Below are 20,904 nucleotides of genomic sequence, written 5' to 3'. Positions count from 1 at the left end.
ATCAAATTATCAACGCAGTGGAAGAATAAAATAAGCCCATTTCAGACATGCAAAAGCCTCAAAAAATTTTCATCCCATTAATCCTTGGGAAACCATGGAAGGATATGCTCCACCATAGAGGGAAGTAAACCCTGAAAGCGGCAGCTGTGGATCCAGGAAAGAGAAGAGGTGCATAAGAAAGGACCAGGGTAAAGGTAGAGAAACCCCAGGGCAAGAGGTATCTATGCCCCAGGAGTAGAGAACCACCAATGTGCCTGTCATGGGTTGAGTTTTGCCCCTGCAAAAGTCATATGTTGAAGTTGTCCTAACCACCTGCACTTCAGAATGTGACTATACTTGGTGATGGGGTCTTTAAAGAGTTAAGTTAAATGAGGTCATTTAATCCACTATGACTGGTATCCTTATAAGAAAAGGAAATCTGGACATAGACACAGAGGGAAGACCACGTGAAGACCAAGGGAAAAGATGGCCATTTACAAGCCAAGGAGAGAGGCCTCAGAAGAAACCAGCCCTGCCAACACCTTGATCTTGGACTTCTGGCCTCCAGTACTGTGAGGAAATAAACATCTGTTGTTTAAGCCACCCAGCCTGTGGTACTTTATGGCAGCCCTGGCAAACTAAGAACAGTGCTCAACCTAGAACAAGTCAAGAACAAGTCCAGTCAATCCAGGGAAGATTTCAAACAAAAAAGAACCTGATGTGTTTACCCTACCTACATTAAGAGAAATGTTACAGTCGTGTTAGAGATTTGGGGGATGCATTAGTGATAGGTTCATAGGAAAAGACACAAACAAAAATGAAGGGGACAAAATGGTGTAAGAATGGAAACACACTCATGGTACACCATGGTTCAGAGGTGAATGATACTTACCTAGCAAATAACATAAGCTTAGAATATTGATTTAAACAAAAGTTGGGAAATAACTATACTGAAAAGATGAGGGGAACAGAAGTGTGTATGTGAAAGAGACATGACAGATGATGCAAAAGAGCTAAACTCTCATTTTCCACAGTAGGAAGTCAACAGATAGTGTTAGAAACTGAAAAATCAAGAAGTGGTAATATAAGCCTAGTATTTATATTTGGAGGCAAATATTAGAAACTAATGCTAAAAAACTTAAAGTGGATGCCATTGGGTAGAAAATAATGCAAAGGTACTTAAAGTGCCCTTGGGGAGTGACAATCAGGGGAAAGGGCAAGGGTGCTGATGGGAAGACTACTCTTTTTCATGGAAATCTCAGTAGAACTATTTGAATTTTAAACTACTGAGTTGGCCAAAAAGTTCATTCAGGTTTTCCGTACCATCTTGTGGAAAAACCCAAATGAACTTTTTGGCCAATTCAATACTTACACGTTTTTTTTTTTTTAACAAAAATAAACAATTTAAAAGTTTAAATAGACCACTAAAGACCTTTAAAAAAAGGAGTTGCTGGTCTCGTTAGTTAGAGGACTCTCAATGGTGCAATGTGACCAGAAGCCAGAAACACAGTGTGTTGAATAAATGAGACATGAAATAGCAAAAAGAGACTGGTTTTCAACAAGCTGTGTTGGTAACTGAAATGAGATGGGGACAGACAGGACAATAGGATCAAAGGTTTTCAAAGGTGGCAGTGCTTATATGACCACACTGTGCTGGCAATGTCCTCCTCAGAAACTGCTTGCCAAGGAACTCCTTAAAACCATTAGACTAGCTACACTCCCATGCCTGTCCCTGGTTGTTCTTTTTCTGCCTCACCAGTTGTCTTCCTCCAACTTCTTTCCAAGGAAGATTCATGATGTATGCAAGGGAACAATTCCACAAGAGCAGGCTTTTAGCAAGAAGAACTCCTGTATCTCTGTTAAATGTGGCAGGCAGAAAGAACACTTTCTGAGCCACCACTTAGATGAAGGGTAGCAACTTGACTGAGCTCATCAGACACAGACGAGGAAGCAGCTGAGTTACAGCACCTCCTTAGGGTCAGGTTCCACATGATGTTTGTTTATAAAACAGAACATAGAAAACAATTATCACATGCAGCATCAGACTTTCTGTGATACACTTCAAATTCAGAGGCTTAAAAAAAAATGAAACCAATTTGCCCAAGTATTCATTAAAAATCTAACAAGGGTTACGATGTCATGACAGACCCTTTTCTTGAACAAAGGCTTCTGCCTTCCTGTGCAACTAAAAATAAGTAACACTTCCCAAGTGATCCAGCTGTGTGTTCCAGCAGTAAACCAGCAGAAGAGACAACTCAGAAAAAGTCAAGGTCAAGGCACCATTCCACTGTGAGAAGCAAGTGGAGAAAGACTGTAGCAGGTTATGTTCGACAGAGAAGCAATAACACAAGGAGCCATGCAAGTCTCCCCAGATATTCCAGGCTTTAAATGTCACACCCTATTCTGTTCATCAAGCAACCTTTATATAGTCTATAAAAGTTTTTGAGTTTTCTGAGTAGCCCTACCCAGTTGCTAACAACTACCCAGTCAGGTAAATTACCCAGCATTTAGCATTTAGATTTATCAGTTGGTCTCTCCTGCTTAACTGACAATCAGTCCCTAAAAGTTTATCCATTCCTGTGTTAGATGGCATATCTGACAATTCAGTGAAAGCAAGTAGGTCAAATCTAACCATACACTGCCAAAGAAAGAAAGAAATGTCTGATCACAAAAATACTACAACTAATTATAAATAGTGATTAGGTTCTAAAGAGGTTACCTCCTAGGTAGATTTTAATAAAAATCTTGAACAGTTGAAGGTGGGGGGAAAGATACCCTTATGATTGGGTAATAATAGAACATGACAAAAACACTAAAAATTTCTGCATGCACACACGCACACACACACAAACACACATCACAAGTTTATTCAGAAGAAAATACATAGAAAAGGAAGATCAAATTTTTAAAAATAATTTACAAGGGCTGTTCTTTATTACTTTTATCAGTTCTAAAATACCATCTTCCTTTAAAAAAATTTAAGACTGGAATAACATTATCTCTTGCACTGTTGTAAATACTGCAAATTTATCAGCAGAGCTAAGTATCAATATAATTTTTCCTTAAGCTTGAACACATAAAGGAGCAATAAAATAGATTATAAACCTCATTTGACCTGATCTTATTAAAAAGTCACTCCGCTGTCTTCAGTCCTGTTCTGTTTACAGATAGATTTCCAGGGTAGGCTTGTGTCACTTGGTCCATCTATAATTGGTTGCATAGGGTTGTCTGTAGTAACTGTCAGAATACCACCTTTTGTTCTGGGTTGCTTGACTGGCATTTGGCTTTACATTCCAAGAGTACCTCCTTTGTAAATAGTCCTCTCCGTGGGGACCAGGAGGAGGAATGTGGCCTCTCTGGTAAGTGTTCTGATTCTGTGAAAATTTTCTTAAACAAAACAAAAGTAATAAACCATTATTAGTTTTAACAAATATATATAATAAGCTTTATAAAATTATACATAGATACTCTGGTTCTACTGTTCTCTACCTATATGATTTAGCAGATAAAACTGTTTAATCTTTGGATTCCTTAGTTCTTTATAAAACAGAGCTAATAATACCTTCCATCTTCATGGATTGTTCTGAAGGTAATTAAGTTGACATATACATCAATTACCCACCACAACACCTTGGCACACTGTAGGTTCCCATAAGCCTTTCCACCTTTCCCTACAGAGATAAATGCCCACACTATTCTAATCAGATACATTCTCTCCAAGTGTGGCAGGATTGACATGAAACAGAATAAGCTATTTATTTTTGAAACCAGGAAACTGCTTTCACTTTATGAATAAATACATATATAAATTAATTATAAAATGTAGAAATTCTAATCATGGCACATACAGCAAATTTGGAAAATTAAAATTTAATTGTTTCAAAAGCAACATCAGTAAATCTAATCATACAAAAGAAAATTTGGAAATCTGAGAAAAGTAAACACCCCCCAAAACCCCTCAATCCCACTTAATCTAATTAAACTGGTTAATATTTCCTTTTGGTCTGTTTCCCCTTACATCTTTTTTTTGACTGTTGAATCATAACCTAATATTTCAATTACCATAAGTGAGTTATCACTTTTAATGGCTTTATAAAATATCATAGTATGGGCATAATAATTTACATAGCTATTCTTTATTGTTAGAAATGCAAGCTGCTATCAATTTTTCCACTACTGTAAATAATGCTAGGATTAACATCTCAGAACATATACGACTGTATCCTAAGCACCTAGTCCAGAGTCTGATACATAGCAGGGAGTTTGAGAAATGTGCTGAAAGATTAAACGCAGGTTAAAGATTAAATCCATATTTTTAAGTATTTCTGTAATCTCAAGGTGAAATTACTAGGTATGAGCATTTTGATGGCCATTAGTTATATTTCAAAAAGGCTATAACATTTTTCAGTGCCCCTGGCAATACAAGCAACATCTTTTTGAAATGTTTACGTTTTCAAAGAATGCCAACATCTTTTTGAAAGTTGAACGTTTACAATGTGCTAAAGTACTTTATCAACTCATGTAAAAATCAACAACAATCCCAAGGTATATATCATTAAAATTTTATTTATAATCTTATTAAAGTTTCCATCTAACCGATAAGAAAGTAGGAATTTAGAGATCTTACTCAAGAGCACACAAAGGGTGAACCTCAAAGCCAGGATGCAAACCCACGTCCAGCCCGCAATCACTACACTGGACTATCTTGTCAAAAACTTGCTAAATTAATAGCAAAATAGCCAAAACTGTTGCTATTTTAATTGTACTGACTTTTTCTTGTTTCCCAAAAAAATATGTTTGTGATTTATGTGTTAACCCCTTTGCAAGTTTCTCTCCTGGAATTTTACTACTTTCCCTACAATTTGTGTTTACTCTTTAAATAAAACCTTCTTTATTCTGAAAACTATAGCACTATTAATGTAGTCTAAGAATGCAAGATCCTTTTTGGCACTCACATCAAATTACTGGCTTAAACTAAGTTTAAGAATCAATGAAAATTTCTAAGTCCTTTTCCCAACTGCCTCTGAAAAATCACCTATTCCCTGTCATATACTTGATTTTCCAGCCCTAAATGCAAAATACGGAGCAAACAATACCTCCTGGTTGACACTCATCAGCAAGAAAACATCAATTCTTCACATTATCATAATGTGTTTGTGCTAATTTATAATATTAATTTCTATTTCAATTTGAGAAAAAGAGACAGCAGAGATACCTTTCTGATGACTGCTGCAAATCTCGGGTCTGGGTATGGAAATGCCGAGGTGTTGGGTAACCTGGGGTCCGACGTGGGTTATACTTAGATCCTTGGTTAACAGACTTATTAGCTGTGTGAACTGGTTCCATCATACGTGTTGAGTCTTCAAAACCACTTCCTCTGGATACTCTGGAATCCCAATTCCTCAAATAGAATGTTTCCACAAAATATTACTCATTTCCAAATTTAGTAGCCAATTCAGTGACCATATTTTGGCCCATGAAAATAACCATCCCATCCTCCCTCCATTCCTATTTGTTTAGGTTTCCTCGAGCAAGTAAACAAGCTGCAAGAAGAATGGATATGTGCAACTTAAATGACATAGAAATAGATCTTTCTAACCACAAATATCACATATAAAATGCAACTTACTTTCTGATGGGACGATTCTGAAGGTCTTCAATATAGTTTTGCCTTTCCAAGCAATGTCCGCGGCTCCTATTGAATACTAAGGAGCAGATAAACTGTTAGAAATCACTGTACAAAAAGCATATCTTTCCCAGAGAAAGCAGAGCAAAGCTGAAATCCACTGACTAATTATTCAGGCTGTTATATCTCACTATTTCTAGATACATCCCTTTATAAACTTTTGGTAAAAGGTTATCTTACATCAGAATAAAAGAATTACAAACTTTTCTCTTTTTCCAAAATTTGAAATTCACCTACATTCACCTACCTTCAAATTTTATAAAAAGGGGGAAAAAAAGGGGGGGAAAACAGTGACAACCCTCATACTCACATTCAATTGCATCATCTGGCCGCATGCCTTCTACATCAATCAAATACCTAACAAAACAACAAAATTTGAGTCATTTGTAAATAAAAAGAAAAAAAAATCAAGTTTTTGCAAAGAAGGTCCAATTCACTTTACAAATATACATATAAAACTCCTAAGAAAATATCAGCACATCTAATCAATAATTATTAAGGAATGATATATACCATGACTACAAAAAGGCTTTATTCCAAGGATGCAAGGATAACTCAACTTTAGAAAATCTATTAATATATTTACATTAATACAACAATTTAATTAATAAATGAAAGAGAATAAAATACAGGACCAAACTGGCAGATGTTAAAAAGGTATCTGACGGGACTTCCCTGGTGGTGCAGTGGTTAAAAGTCCGCCTGCCAATGCAGGGTACACGGGTCCTAGCCCTGATCTGGAAAGATCCCACATGCCGCAGAGCAACTAAGCCCGTGCACCACAACTACTGAGCCTGCTCTCTAGAGCCCATGAGCCACAACTACTGAGCCCGTGTGCCACAACTACTGAAGCCTGCTTGCCTACAGCCTGTGCTCCACACAAGAGGAGCCACTGAAATGAGAAGCCCGCGCACTGCAACAAAGAGTAGTCCCCGCTTGCTGCAACTGGAGAAAGCCCGTGCGCAGCAACAAAGACCCAATGCAGCCAGAATAGATTAATTAATTTAAAAAATATATATATATTTTAAAAAGGCATCTGATAACATACAACAGTCCGTTTCGGTCAAAATGCTTTGTACACTAAAAATAGGAGACAATATGACAAAGTATTCATCAGGAACCAACAAATAATAAAAAGCAAATTAGGAAAAATATTAACAGCATATCTAAAAAACACTATCAACCAACTGTAGGAGCCAGAAACTTAGGAATCACCATCACTGACAGTAATTTCTTCCTCACCCTCATCCTTAACCCACCACCAGTCCTAACAATGCTATTGCCTAAATAACTCTAGAATCTGTCCGTACCTTCCCACCAAAATGACCACCACACCCTGGTCCAAGCCACTATTATGCCCAGTTTCTACAAAAGTCTCTTGTTTCCTTGCTTCCACTCTTTCTCCCTCCACTCAAGTAGCAAAATGACAGGTTGAAAATGCAACTGATTATGATCCACACACTCACCTTCAACAAAAAAAGTTTAATGGTTTTCTATTGCTCTTAAAGTCTAAAACCTTAAACATAAGCCTGCAGGATCAAGCTCCTACCCACACTTCCAGCTCCATTTTAATGACACGCTCCCACCACAGCCCCGCCTTCCTGGCCAGTTCCTCCAACAGAGCAAGTGTTTTTTACTATTCCTTATGCTCAGAAATCTGTCCCCAGTGGCCCTGTCTGGTTATTACCTACTCATTCTTCAGATATCGGCTCAAACATCCCTAATGAAACCTCTCTTCTCCATGATGAGATCAAATCCTCCCTAAAACATGTTCTCATGGTACCATGTCCCTCTCCTCGGCACTTGTCAGAGCTGTAATTCTAGGTGCAGAGTGTGATAAATGTAACAGTTTAATTCTGGACGGTTAGAATTCACGAAGTGCAGGTCAAGTCTCTTTACTCACAAAATTTCACGTCTTTTTTGCTAGCACCCAGCACAGTGCTTAAACACAACAGATGCTCAATAAATCTTTTCTGCATGAAGAAACAAATTGATACAGTGTAGCAACACCCACCAAAAGCATAATGGCATAAACTCTTTGATTCAGAAGTCCCATTCTGAATGAGACAAAGCATATATAGTCAAAGATGTTCACACAGGAATGCTCATTATTACTTCCATGTCTTATCAAAAATTTCTGACTTTTATGTTCATCAAGCAAAGGAACACTGCAGCCTTTAAAAAAGAACGAGGTCGGAGGACTGTCAAAACAGTGCACACATCACACACCCCAGCCCCAGAAAATGGGGCACTGCCTCAAGTCCCCCACTTTAGACGACATCTCCCTGCCTCACAAGTCTCAGTCCTAGCGGGCTAGCTTTGGTGAGGGGATGGAGCGGGATCAGCCGCCACTGCCATGTCAGGAACAAGCTCCAGTTCCGGTCCATCATCCAACACCTAGCCAGGCTCGCCTAGCAACTCAGCTGACCAAACAGGAACAAATTAGGACAGCTCAAAGAACAGGCCTTATACAGCACCAGCATAGAGGCGTTTATGACCCTGGAAAAGATGGATCAGAAAAAAAGATCCGGGAGCAAGTGATTTGTATGATGGACTTTGTTTACGGGAACGCAATTTGATTTCTGCCGTGTATGCACATCTATCACCTGGACTGCACAGATGACTGGTTGATGAGATGTTCCACATGCCCCTGCTGCATGGAGCTGGTTGATGCAGCACTGCTTTCATCCTACGAGACTAAGTGAGCCAGGGTCTCTCATCCTACTTCAAGTGAACCATCATTTTTGGTGGTTTTGATCTTTTGTCACTGAGCCAAAAAAGCCAGGGATTAGCAATTAAGATCATGCACAAAAGTTTCCTAAAAATTCCTGAATGGCTGCAGATGTTGGTGAAAAGTACATGATATTTTAGAAACTTAGGGGGAAAAGTAGCATGTCATTGTTCCAGTACATAGGAATTGTATAAAGTGTTACAGCAGCTGTATATGTTTAAATTGTGTGTGTCAAAGATTAGGAAAAAGACAGCAGTTCTCTTTCCTGAATGAAAAGTGAAGTGTTAAAGGTAGAGATGGTCTAGTAAAGATGTAGTTGTAATGTTTTATCCATTTAGCATGTGTTTATTTTTCCTTACGTATTTGAAGGTGACATATTTGTTCAGCTCAGTGATATTACAGCTAAAAAATCATTCATTAGTAAAAGGAGAAGCAATCTCAACAAATCAGAAATGTTTCTTATTACTTTATATTGAGTTGAATATTTGACTCAACACTCTTCTACATACAAGAGATATCAAGTCTCTTGAAGGGTTCTTAGTGAATGCACATGTAACTCTAAATGATATAAACAGTTCTACCTAAATTTATGTTCTATCTTACATTTCAAGGGCCATAAAGCAGCTGTGATTTAAGAAGAGTAGAACAGAGTCAGAAGAACTGGGATTCTTGGTTCTTCATAATTGCATTACAGAAGAATTTAGTATTTCATAAGCACTTAAAGATGTGACACTCGACTGCAGTAGTATCCACGTTGGTTAATTTTCTAATGAGCCCCATGATGAGGTGGAGAAAAACTGAAAGAATTAGATTATCAGGTTCTGTTAAACTGTTACATGTATCTTGCCTAAGTTTTTGTTCATTAATTTATATCCAATTACATAAAGCAAATTTGGAGGAAAACAAGTAAATAAGAATGCGGTCTCCAAATATTTTCATAGGAAGATATCCACCGTGTATTAAATTATAAACCAAAATGTCTAAATATTATACCATTAAATCACATGTACAGTCAGTCCTCTGTATCCAAGGGTTCCATATCCTGCGGATATGGAGGGCCAACTACACTATACCATTTTACATAAGGGACGTGAGCATCTGAGGATTTTGGTATCCATGCGGAGCCCCAGGACCAATCCCTGCAGGTGCCAAGGGATCACTGTATATGCTTATATCTGCATTTTTTTTAAGTCTGAAAAAATTATGTGCTAATTATTAATGGTGGTAATCTCTGAGTGAGGGGCAAGATTGCCTTCCACTTCATACATTTCATTAACTGACTGCATTTTTTGCATTCAGCTTACATTAGCTTACATTACTATTGCAAACAAAACAATTTAAACATGGTCTGCCTCTTGGGGTTGGCAACTCACCTGCAGATGAGATAGCCAGTCCTGTTTAAACCATGGGTACAATGGACACCAATAAGTCTGTCTATAAAACAGGGAATATGGAATAAATAAGTGAAGTAGATACACTAAAAACAAGTTATACAATTTTCTGAAGACTATCATTTATTAGTTACCACAACACTACCACTATCCTAAAAAGGAAAAACTCTGAAGGGTGTTTTTTGCAGGAACATACTATAAAAAATTAACTAATGTAAAGACAAATTTCATTGTCTCTGGGAAACTCTGCATAACCTCCAATCAGATGCAATAGTGTGGACTGGAGAATGCCCATCAGGAACTGATCTGACTATAGAAAAAGGGAGTGGAAAAAAAAAAATCAGGCTATCGGAAGAATGAAATGTGTTTTTGAGTGAAATACATGGAATGCCTTCACTTTTAATGCTCAATATTAAAAAGAACACATGGTTTCTGAAGGGCTCTTGGGGTCCCAAAGCACTTCCGTTCCTTCTCTCATTTGCTGCTCCTCACACACCATGGGTCTATGTACCCGTGGAGTTCTCAGGTAAGTAGCACCATTCTTACTTCACAATGAAAAAGTAAGGCTTGAGACGTAACCCAAGCTGCACAGCAGGCAAATAGAACAAAGACTAGAATCAAGTCTCAGATTTTTCCAACTATGCCACAGTATTTCTTAATTCAGCACTTAAAAAAGTTCTATGAGAAAGTAAACAAAAAACTACAACATGCAGCTGATTTCTGCAAAAGGTATGTCTGTGACTAGGTAGCATCTGGCATTTGTCATCTCCTGCCTGGATCACTACCACCCTACTTCTAATCTCTTCTGTTTCAACTGATCCTCCACATGGAAGATGTTACCTCTCTAAAATATAAACTTGGCTGGATTGCTCTGCTGCTTAAAAATCTTCACCTAGCATAGAAAAAAGCCCAAATTTTTAGCATAGCATTTAGAACTCTTTACAAACAAATATCAATCTATCTAACTGAATTATAAGTTCAAACCATGACTTACAAAGGACTTATATCATCCACCTCCCTCCTGTCGCCTGCCAGTCTCTCTCTGATCTCATTTTCTACAGCTCCAACCTCACTAACTTTCCCCTGTCCAGCCGCACTGGCCTCCTTCCTATTCCTCAAACATGCCAAGCACACTCGTGCCTCAGGAACTTTGTACCTACTATTCCCTCCCTCCCACCCCATCTCCACTTCCCCAGATATCCAATGCTTGTTCCTCACTTCCCTTAAGGCTCTGCTTAGAGAGGGCTTCCCTGATCACTTACCACATTCCCTCACCTCTTCATCGTGTTTTGTTATCCTCCAAAGCATTTACCACCACCTGACACTCCATATATTTACTTATTTATTTATCTCTCTCCCCCGCTAGGATATAAAGTACGTAAGGGCAAGAACTCTGTTCTGTTCCTACTTCCTAAAACAGTGCCTTCAACTTAGAAGATGTTATTAAAATATTTGCTGAAAATGAATGTACGAATTCTTTGCCCTTTCACACTACCCTCTAGTCACACCAGAAGCTGCCCCTCCACAGCACAAGTTCAAGCCCTGTGCCTTCTGTACCTATTTCCAATACCTGGGCTGTCCCTTCCTCACTCTGGCAAAATCCTCTTCCTCCAAGCCCAGCTCAAATGCTGTCTCCTCAGTCAGGCCTTCCTCAATTTCTCCTCTATAATCCTGCTGCACTTGATTCTTTCATTATAACTAACCCACTGTCTTATAGTTACTACATGTTTATCTTCTCGGATAACTAAGTTTCTATTGAACAAAGACTGCTAGTCACATCTGTTATCCCTGTGCTCTAACAACAAACCTATAAGGCTCTTGGTGTTTACTAAAACAATTTATTTTCTGAGTCTCTACAAATTCTAGGGAGAGGATAATGTGGTCTCCTCCTCTTTAGCAGTGAGCCTGGCATCTGTGGGAGGGGCTTATAGCAGAGGAAACCACACATGGATCATAAGCAAGGTCCTGAGACTGCAATGGCAGAGAGCATGGTGAAGTTAGTCCACAGCAGGCAGAAGACCCACAGAAGAGTCAGCATATGCGATGCACTACACTTGGTATAACAATCAAGGTTTACAAATGGGTCCTCATGGACTCGTAAGGATCTTCTAGCCCACACAGAACAGACAGAACACTGAATAATAATTCCACATGAAGGAGCCTGGAAGAAGTGAGTAGGCCAGCAGCTGCACCCTAACATCTTAAGAGGTAACATTTCTGTGACTACAATGTATACAAATCAGATAATTTACCTCCTTTGTAGACACCCTGGCTATCACAGGCAAGGCCAAGCCTCTCAAGTTTTAAAGTTAAAGTACAGGGAATATCTGTGAATATGGCTTAAGACATTTAAGGACTAGTGCCTGCACTAAGCAACCAGGTTACAGTATGAAATTTTATCTTGGAATTCCAGTCTCCCTCTCTCTCTCACCTCCTATCCCCTATTTTCCCACCTCCATCTCTATTTCTTCTCCCCTACTCCCTGTTCATGTATATATGTGCATCATTTTATATATACACGGAATATTTACTATCTGTCAGATTAATAAAGTGTATATTCCTCAGGCTAAATTTAGAAAGAGGACAAACTGAACACTTTCTCATGTGCGTCAGTGGGGTTCCAAAGACAAAAGATTCCTCAGTCTTAAAACACGGCAAATGTCATGCTCCTTCTACTAGTTAAGATGCTAGAAGAAGGCAAGTAGATCCTTAAAATTCAGAAGCTCTTAAGACCTACTGTCAACAGAGTAGATTTTAAAATGGGAAAACGCCAGCCTTTTAAGTTCTTCCTGTCTAAAGATAAGAATAAGAGGTGGTAGTATTCTTTCTCACTTGCACCCAAAGTGAAAAAGCAGCAGAAATATCTTAAACACATATGATGAGGAGGCCACTCCTCTGGTCCACTCCGTTTTGTTTTGCTTCTAAGGATATGTCTCACTCTGAAGCTTTGCTTTTTCTCTTTTACGTACGCTAAGAACCTGAGAGTCTTAACTCATTTTTCCACCTCTCAGCCAATAAACAGGACAAAAGAACATTTTTATTTTATTATACATTTCCCATTTGAGTTTTTAAAAAAAGATAAATAAGCTAGTTCAGTTCATATTTCTCATGAAAATCACTTTCCAAACTAAACTAAATTGTTTGTGACCATAAAAAGGAAAAACACCCTACTCTATTAGTACCATCTGACATCTCCAACTTAATGTTATCAAACACAACAGGCCTAAAGTCAGAATTATTAAAAATATTAAAGATCCCCAACCCCACTCAAAATGCATACCAGAGCTCAGGCAAAGGAAAACAAAAAAACTCACCATTATCTTTATTTTCTTTCAAAAACCCACTAACAGCATGTTTGAATTTGAAAACAGTGTCATCATCTGGCACCTGATGCCCAACTGTACAAATTTTTAAATAAGGAGTAGTTTCTGGTAAATCCTATAAGGCAAAACCATGCAAATGTGTATTATTTCATTTGTAGGGAAAGAATAAAAAATTAGTTAGAGAAGGCAGAATATAAACCAAGAGAGTATATTAAACTTAGTATGTCAGTCATTCTGATAAGAGCCATTTTTTCCAAAGCTGCTTTAACCAATAAGAATCACTTGATTTTCATTAAAACTACAGAATGGACAGTTACTAGGCATGCGAAAGGAAAAGCAAATCCATGTGAATGAATGCACATGTAACTCAAAATGATATAAACAGTTCTACCTAGATTTATGTTCTATCTTACATTTCAAGGGTCATAAAGCAGCTGTGATTTAAGCAGAAGAGTAGAATAGAGTCAGAAGAACTTGGATTCGAATTGGGAAATAGAGCAAATTTCAGGCACTGTTGAGAACTGGTATTCTTGGGGTGGCAGAAAGTAGATTATAATAAAAGACAGAAAAGGATAAGTGAAAATTCTGTAGTTCTGAATAAGTAGCAGCATAAACCTATGATATATTTTATATTAAAAACAAACACACACACTTCCTAGCTCTCAACCACTGAAAAAGCCTAGAAACAACTGATGTCATGTCAGAAGGACTCAGGAAGTCACTGAGAAGCTCCAACTGGCCAAAGATAGGGTCTCAGTTAGAATAATACTGTAATGGATTCCACAGTGATATGAATAAATAAATTAAAAACAAAACTGGTCACCACCAGAGGATATTTGTAATCAAATCATTATTTTGAAAACTGTTAAATAAAAGGAGAGAATCATGCCTCTACAACTGGGCAACCAAACAGTTGATGAGGGGAATCTTCTCCTGATAGAAATATACCCAGCTAATAAGTGAAAAAAGAACAACAGAATTCTCCACTTTTCTGAAGACTCAACTTAATTAAAGGATGTAAGTATCAATCATCAGTGACTGCTAATATCACAGAAAGAGACAATCATAGTCTCCATGGAAGAACGCATCATCACCTATAAAACTGTCTCGCCAAAACACAACACAGCAAAACATTCAAGCTTCATTCTGATCAAGCCTCTAGGTCCAGCTACCAATTTACAGAAAAGAAAAGGATTGAAGACTATGTTAACAACACATGGAATGCAATCATCAAAATCTAGATGGGACAAATTACCTGGTTTCTTTAAAAAATAAAATTCAAGCAGGAAAAAATAAAGAGAGAGAGACATGGAGGGAAAACCTATAGATTAAAGAAGACTTCAGAGACCTCACAATCAAATGCAAAGTGTGGACCTTATTTGGAACTAATTCAAAATTCTTAAAAACAATTTTTCATGACATTTAGGAGACAACTGCAAATTTGAGCACTGACTGGATATTTAATATTACAGAGTGATATTAAGGAATAAAAGTCCTATATTTTAAATATACATACCAAAAATGTATAGGTGTAATTATACGTTATCTCGGATCTGCTTCAAGATAATAGGGAATAGGCTCAAACACGCAGGGGTAAAGATGAAACATGACAGCCATCAGTTGATAAATACTAAAGCTGGATGAGTTCATGGGTATACAAGGAACACTCACAGTATTTTGTATACTTCTGTATAGGTTTAAATTTGTGATAATTGTTTAAAAACAAGACAACACTATAGAAAACAGTTTGGCAATTTCTCAGAGGTTAAACACAGAGCCACCACGTGCTCCAATAACTCTGCTGCTACCTACACCGCACATCTAAAAGAACTGAAAGCAGGGATTTGAACAAATATTTGTACACCAATGTTCACAGCAGCAGGATTCACATTGGCTACAAGGTGGAAACAACTCGTGTCAATAAACAGATGAATAACAAAATATGGTATATACACACAATGGGATTTATTAAGCCATAAAGAGAAATGGCATTTTGTTACATGCTATAACATGGATGAACCCTGAAAACATGTGCAGTGAAATAAGCCAGACACAGAAGGACAAATACTGTAGATTCCACTTACACAAGGTACCTAGAATAGACAAATTCATACAGACAGAAAATAGAATAGCGGTTACTAAGGGTTGGTGGGAGGGAAAATGGGGTTGGTATTGTTTAATGGTTACAGTTTTTGTTGAGGATGATGAAAAAATTTCGGTTGTAGACAGTGCTGATGGTTATAAAACACGGTGACTGTATTTAATGCCACTGAACTGCATATTTACAAATGGTTAAAATAAATATTATTTATGTATATTTTACCACAATAAAAAAAAAGAGGAATAAGTGAGTTCAAATTTCAGTTCTTCCTTTCCTGAGAGTCAGTTTCATCATCTGTAAAATTAGTAATTGTAATTGTCTATCCTCTGAGCTTAGTGCAGAGTAAGCACTCAGTAGGAGATATTAGTACTACTATCACTTCAACAGCAAAGGACTGTTGTGAGGATTAACTAAGTCAGTGGATATGAAAGAACTTTTAAAATGGCAAACTGCTATACAAATATTAACAAACATTAGGTGTTACTATCTCCCAAGGCCATGGAACAGGTCAGATGAAGGGTAATTCTTTTGTATGTCCTGCATGGGCCAAGAGAATATTTGGGTTTCTATATTACATCAGAAGATATTAGGAAAAGAAAGCATAAAACTTAGAGATCAATTGTCTTTTACCGTGATGCTTAAACATGCTCAGGCAACTGCTTAAAATAAGTAAGTGCTAAAGACATAACGGATACACCTTTCTTTCCTTTTAGGCTACTACTATTCTTACTAAAAGTTTACTTCATTTTCAAAATACAGAACATGGAAGATTATAGAATTTCTTAAGCATATCCAGAGTCTATTGTCAAATATTATAGTTCAATTCATATCTTTAATCTCATTTTGAGACAGCAATTAGAAATGTGTATTTAAGCTTCCCTTTTGGAATTATTACCCATGAAAGAAGGCCAGGATTCACCATAGCATAAAATGACAACTACTGAATTACTATGAATTATTACAGTATCAGAAAGAAGGTCATTTTCAATTACAGGTTCCAATTACCTCTGGCTTATAATAGCGGCGAGTATATGTTAAGTCAATAATCAGTCCAAGTTCTTCATTCTGTTCTTGGATTTTGTTAAAAAGATCCAAGGGGGAAAAGCATTCTTCTGGAGCAAGATGCTTTTCAAAACTCTGTCAGAAAGAATAAAATAAAAAAGAACATGTGCTTAAAACCCATTGTTATATAATCCATTTATTCAAACCCTGTGATGCTATGCTAACATATCAGATTCAAAGGAAGGTTTCCTCCTCTGGAATTTACAAGTGATATTACAATCCTTTCTCCCAGAGAGATTAGATGGAAGAAAATAAGTCCATTTGCATATATTTATTACTATGTTTGTTCATTTCATGTTGGTCTCCTAACCAGACTGTAAACTCCCAGAAGGCAGGGACCACATCAATTTTGCCTACCACTATATTGCCAGCTCCAAGCAGAGTGCCTGTAAATACACCCTTATAAATACTTCTTGAATATCTACATATATGAAGGATGGCTTTCACTGCTAAATATTCTTTTATGTATTTGGCTTATTTATGTACTCTGTTCCATTGATCTGTTTGGTTATTCAAGTGCCAGCAACACACTTTCTTTTTTTTAATTAGTAGACTAGTTTTAGATTCACAGCAAAACTGAGCAAAAACTACAGTTCCCACTTATACCCTCTCTCCTTCATCCCACACAGCCTTCCCCATTATCAACATGCCATACCAGTGCGCTTCATGTTAGAATCCACGAACCAACAATGACATATCATTATCAATCAAAGTCCATAGTGTTTTGCATTCATGATGCGAGTAACTATTTATTTCTAGTACAGTCATCCCCGAACATTTACATACTGAGAGACATATTACTTTATTATAAATTATTTATTTTTTGTTTATACTTAGAGCATTACATTGATTTTTTTCTTTAAGTATGAAAGTAGGTTGTATTTATCTATGAATTTCATTTCAGGATAGTAAAAGGGGTGTTAAAAAGTATTTGCTAAAAAAAGGGAAAATGGAGTAAGGCAGGGTTGAGAACCAGGGTTCTATATGGTGAATTCAGATTTCTGAAAGAATACTGTATTAACTTTTGCTTACCTTTTTCAAAGGAACTTTGAAAGCAATGAAACGAGTCCCAGGCATCCGCTGTCCAACTGGGAGATAGTCTTTCCACCTATTAATACATTTTTTGTTAGGCAAATTTTATGTTAGCCAGTCGCCCTGCCTATGCAGGGATGAATGCTCCTTGCAAATGGAAATCATAGCCCTCTATAGTAGGTCCCTCCTCTTTCTGCTTTGCATTTTGCTGCTCCACTTATTCAACCCCACCCAGCAATAACCTATACTTCCTTGTTCCTGTTTTTCCATCTTGAAAACAGATAAAAGGCAACAAACAGTGCAAAGGTGTCAACAAATAAGGTATATCTAAAACCAGAGATGGCTAGAACTTCTGTATCCCTGATAAAACCTTGCCCGGTGTTGAATACTAAGGTATCATTAATACATGCATGTTGACTCAAATACTTTAAACTCAATTCTGTCACCTCACAGTTTATTTTTAGTCCTCATACAACTGATGCTATCAAAACTCAGGAGGACCTCCTAGAATAATGGAAATAAAACCAAGAATAAACAAATGGGACCTCATGAAACTTAAAAGCTTTTGCACAGCGAAAGAAACCATAAACAAGACTAGAAGGCAACCCTCAGAATGGGAAAAAATAGTTGCCTACGAAATAACAAAGGATTAACCTCCAAAATATACAAGCAGCTCATGCAGCTTAATACCAAAAATGCAAATAACCCAATTCACAAATGGGTGGAAGACCTAAATAGACATTTCTCCAAAGAAGACATACAGATGGCCAACAAACACATGAAAAGATGCTCAACATCACTCATCATCAGAGAAATGCAAGTCAAAGCCACAATGAGGTCTCACCTCACACCGATCAGAATGGCCATCATCACAAAATCTGGAAACAACAAATGTTGGAGAGGGTGTGGAGAAAAGGGAACTCTCCTGCACTGTTGGTGGGAATGTAAGTTGGTACAGCCACTATGGAAAACCGTTTGGAGGTTCCTTAAAAAACTACAAATAGAACCTCCATATGATCCAGTAATCCCATTCCTGGGCATATACCCAAAGAAAACCATAATCCCAAAAGAAACCTGTACCATACTGTTTATTGCAGCACTATTTACAAGAGCCTGGACATGGAAGCAACCGAAATGCCCATCAACAAATGAATGGATAAAGAAGATGTGGCATATATATACAATGGAATATTACTCAGCTATAAAAAGGAATGAGATGGAGCTATATGTAATGAGGTGGATAGACCTACCTAGAGTCTGTCATACAGAGTGAAGTAAGTCAGAAAGAGAAAGACAAATATCGTATGCTAACTCATATACACGGAATCTAAAAATGGTACTGATGAACTCAGTGACAAAACAAGAACAAGGACGCAGATGCAGAGAATGGACTGGAGAACTCGAGGTTTGGGGGGGCGGGGGGTGAAGGGGAAACAGATGAAGTGAGAGAGTAGCATAGACATATATATATTACCAACTGTAAAATAGATAGCCAGTGGGAAGTTGCTGTATAACAAAGGGAGATCAACTCGAGGATGGATGATGCCTTAGAGGACTGGGACAGGGAGGGTGGGGGGGAGTCGAGGGAGGGAGGGAATACAGGGATATGTGTATAAAAACAGATGATTGAACTTGGTGTACCCCCAAAAATATAATAAATAAATAAATAAAATGAAAAAAAAAACAAAACAAAACTCAGGAGGGCACTTCAAATTCATATTTTAAAAGAAAACCTGATAATAAAGGAACTGTGAACTTCACTTAATGCTAGGAATCACAGTGAAAAGCAATATTTGAACTGACTTCTGTAAGATAAGTTAGAACTAAGGTTAATTCAGTGTATATGAAGCACAGAAAGTGAGGGCAAAAGTGGAACAAGACGGGGCTAGAGAAGCAGAGAGGATTCTAGACCATGCAGAGTCTTAAGGGCCAAGAGTTTGTTTTCCATTTTTAAAACAATGTTTTTGAGCATTGTTTATGAGCAATGTTCCAACTTGCTTTTAAGGTTTCTTGTGTGAACAACAGATTGTAAGGAAACAAGATATATGAACACTAGTTAGGACCTAATTGCAACAGACAGGCAAGTTCAGTATTAGGATGCTGGTGAAGAGTTGGCAGATTCAAAAGAAATTCAGGAGATAAACTGAAGCGGACTTAATGGGGTATGAGGCAGAGGAAAGGAAAGTCTCAGTGAATTAAAGGGTTTCCTGCCCATATGAGCAAAATCTCAGAATTAATCATTTGAGCGCACAGAGGTGGATCTCTCAAATGACAGCGGTTAGGAAGCAACAGTATGTCCTTTATAATTCCCAGAGACAACACAAATCAACCGTTTCGATGGAAAATTCTGCGGTTCCGGTGAATTTTTTCACTTACCCTTAGTTCCCATTACATTTTCTGTGCCAAAACAACACAGCCTGAGGAACCGAAAGGGATTCCATTTTGGTTATTAAGGGGTGTCTCCAACACTGACAGTCCCATCTTAAAAAGCAGGCCCTCTGCATTTTAGCCGAGCAGCAAGGCCAGAGCCTCCCTTTTAAAACGATGGGGAGAAACCAGAACATCACAGACTGTTCCTTTCAGCTACTGTGAGCGGAGCCGCGAGAGGGCCGATGCCCCCAGCACAGAGAGGAAGGGCCAAGCGCGCGGAGGCAACAGTGACGGGCAGAGACCACAAGAGATGAAGCCCAGGCCCAGGGTCTCTGAGCTCGACCGACAACGCCCAGGGACCACGGCGTATTACCTTTCGGGGATGTGGTTTCCGCCCTTCTTCTTGGTCGACGAACTTCCAGAAAAGACGCGACCCTGACCACAGGGCCCGCGAGCATGATGCCACTGGCTCATGTGACCCCCAAGATGCCGCCCACACAATGCCAAGAGTGCCAGAGTCGCCAGCCCGCGCCCCCGGTGCCAGTCCGAAGTGCCGAACCGGAAGCGCCTAGGCAGCAACCCCCGCAACTCCCGGACCGCCTTCTATTGCGCATGCGCCACCGCCCCGTCGAGATGACATCATCACGCAGGCCGGCTGAGACGCTTGATTAGTAAACAAGACTCTGCTGGCTGCAGTTACCTCCTTAGCCTGGGGCTGGTAGCATAGGCCCATTGGTTCCTTTGTGTTCCTTTCAGAGTCCAGTAGCACGGGACGTGGAAAGCTGTCCCACTCTCCCAGTTTCTGTGTGGTTCTTTCGGATATTTTCCAAGTGCTTACATTCACAGTTGTTGTGTCTTGTATATAAGTATTTGTACATAATTGCTATCATACATTTTATATAAAAGCAGCATACTATACATAGTCTATAATCTGTCTTGGATGCTGATTTTCCCAGTCAATTTATGTATATATCCATTCTATTTTCTCTCTCTTTTTTTTTTTTTTTTTAGTTTTTCTTAAAAATTTATTTATTTATTGGCTGTGTTGGGTCCTCGTTGCTGCACACGGGCTTTCTCTAGTTGAGGCCAGCGGGGGCTACTCTTCTCTGTGGTGCCCTGGCTTCTCAGTGAAGTGGCTTCTCTTGTTGCAGAGCATGGGCTCTAGGCGCGCGACTTGAGTAGTTGTGGCTCGCCGCCTCTAGAGTGCTGAGGTTCAGTAGTTGTGGCAC

General features: G+C 38.4%; 1 protein-coding gene and 1 pseudogene across 1 annotated transcript; one reads left to right on the top strand and one right to left on the bottom strand.

Annotated features, from left to right (window-relative positions):
* Positions 1–2,830: 2,830 nt before the first annotated feature.
* On the bottom strand, positions 2,831–20,270 carry DUSP11 (dual specificity phosphatase 11). The gene is made up of 9 exons (XM_057742937.1): positions 20,049–20,270; positions 17,306–17,381; positions 16,217–16,348; positions 13,102–13,225; positions 9,770–9,830; positions 5,976–6,022; positions 5,609–5,684; positions 5,195–5,380; positions 2,831–3,366 (listed from the first exon to the last, which is right to left on the bottom strand). Exons 1-9 carry the CDS (start codon positions 20,147–20,149, stop codon positions 3,171–3,173), a joined length of 999 nt encoding a protein of 332 aa, XP_057598920.1. The 5' UTR covers positions 20,150–20,270; the 3' UTR covers positions 2,831–3,170.
* LOC130856756 (RING finger protein 11-like) lies at positions 7,873–8,370 on the top strand (annotated as a pseudogene).
* Positions 20,271–20,904: the final 634 nt, after the last annotated feature.

Source organism: Hippopotamus amphibius, chromosome 7, assembly GCF_030028045.1.
Source record: "Hippopotamus amphibius kiboko isolate mHipAmp2 chromosome 7, mHipAmp2.hap2, whole genome shotgun sequence".
Lineage (NCBI taxonomy): Eukaryota > Metazoa > Chordata > Mammalia > Artiodactyla > Hippopotamidae > Hippopotamus > Hippopotamus amphibius.
This window is presented reverse-complemented; position numbering and strand designations above follow the sequence as displayed.

Bases quoted from the DNA above. Each gene is read 5' to 3' on its own strand.
- DUSP11 (XM_057742937.1), bottom strand. From the start codon at position 20,149: ATGAGCCAGTGGCATCATGCTCGCGGGCCCTGTGGTCAGGGTCGCGTC. The intron at 13,226-16,216 runs GTAATTGGAACC...TTTGCCTTATAG, and splicing joins GCCGCTATTATAAGCCAGAG to GATTTACCAGAAACTACTCC. The intron at 6,023-9,769 runs GTGAGTTGCCAA...TTGTTTTGTTAG, and splicing joins ACTGGCTATCTCATCTGCAG to GTATTTGATTGATGTAGAAG.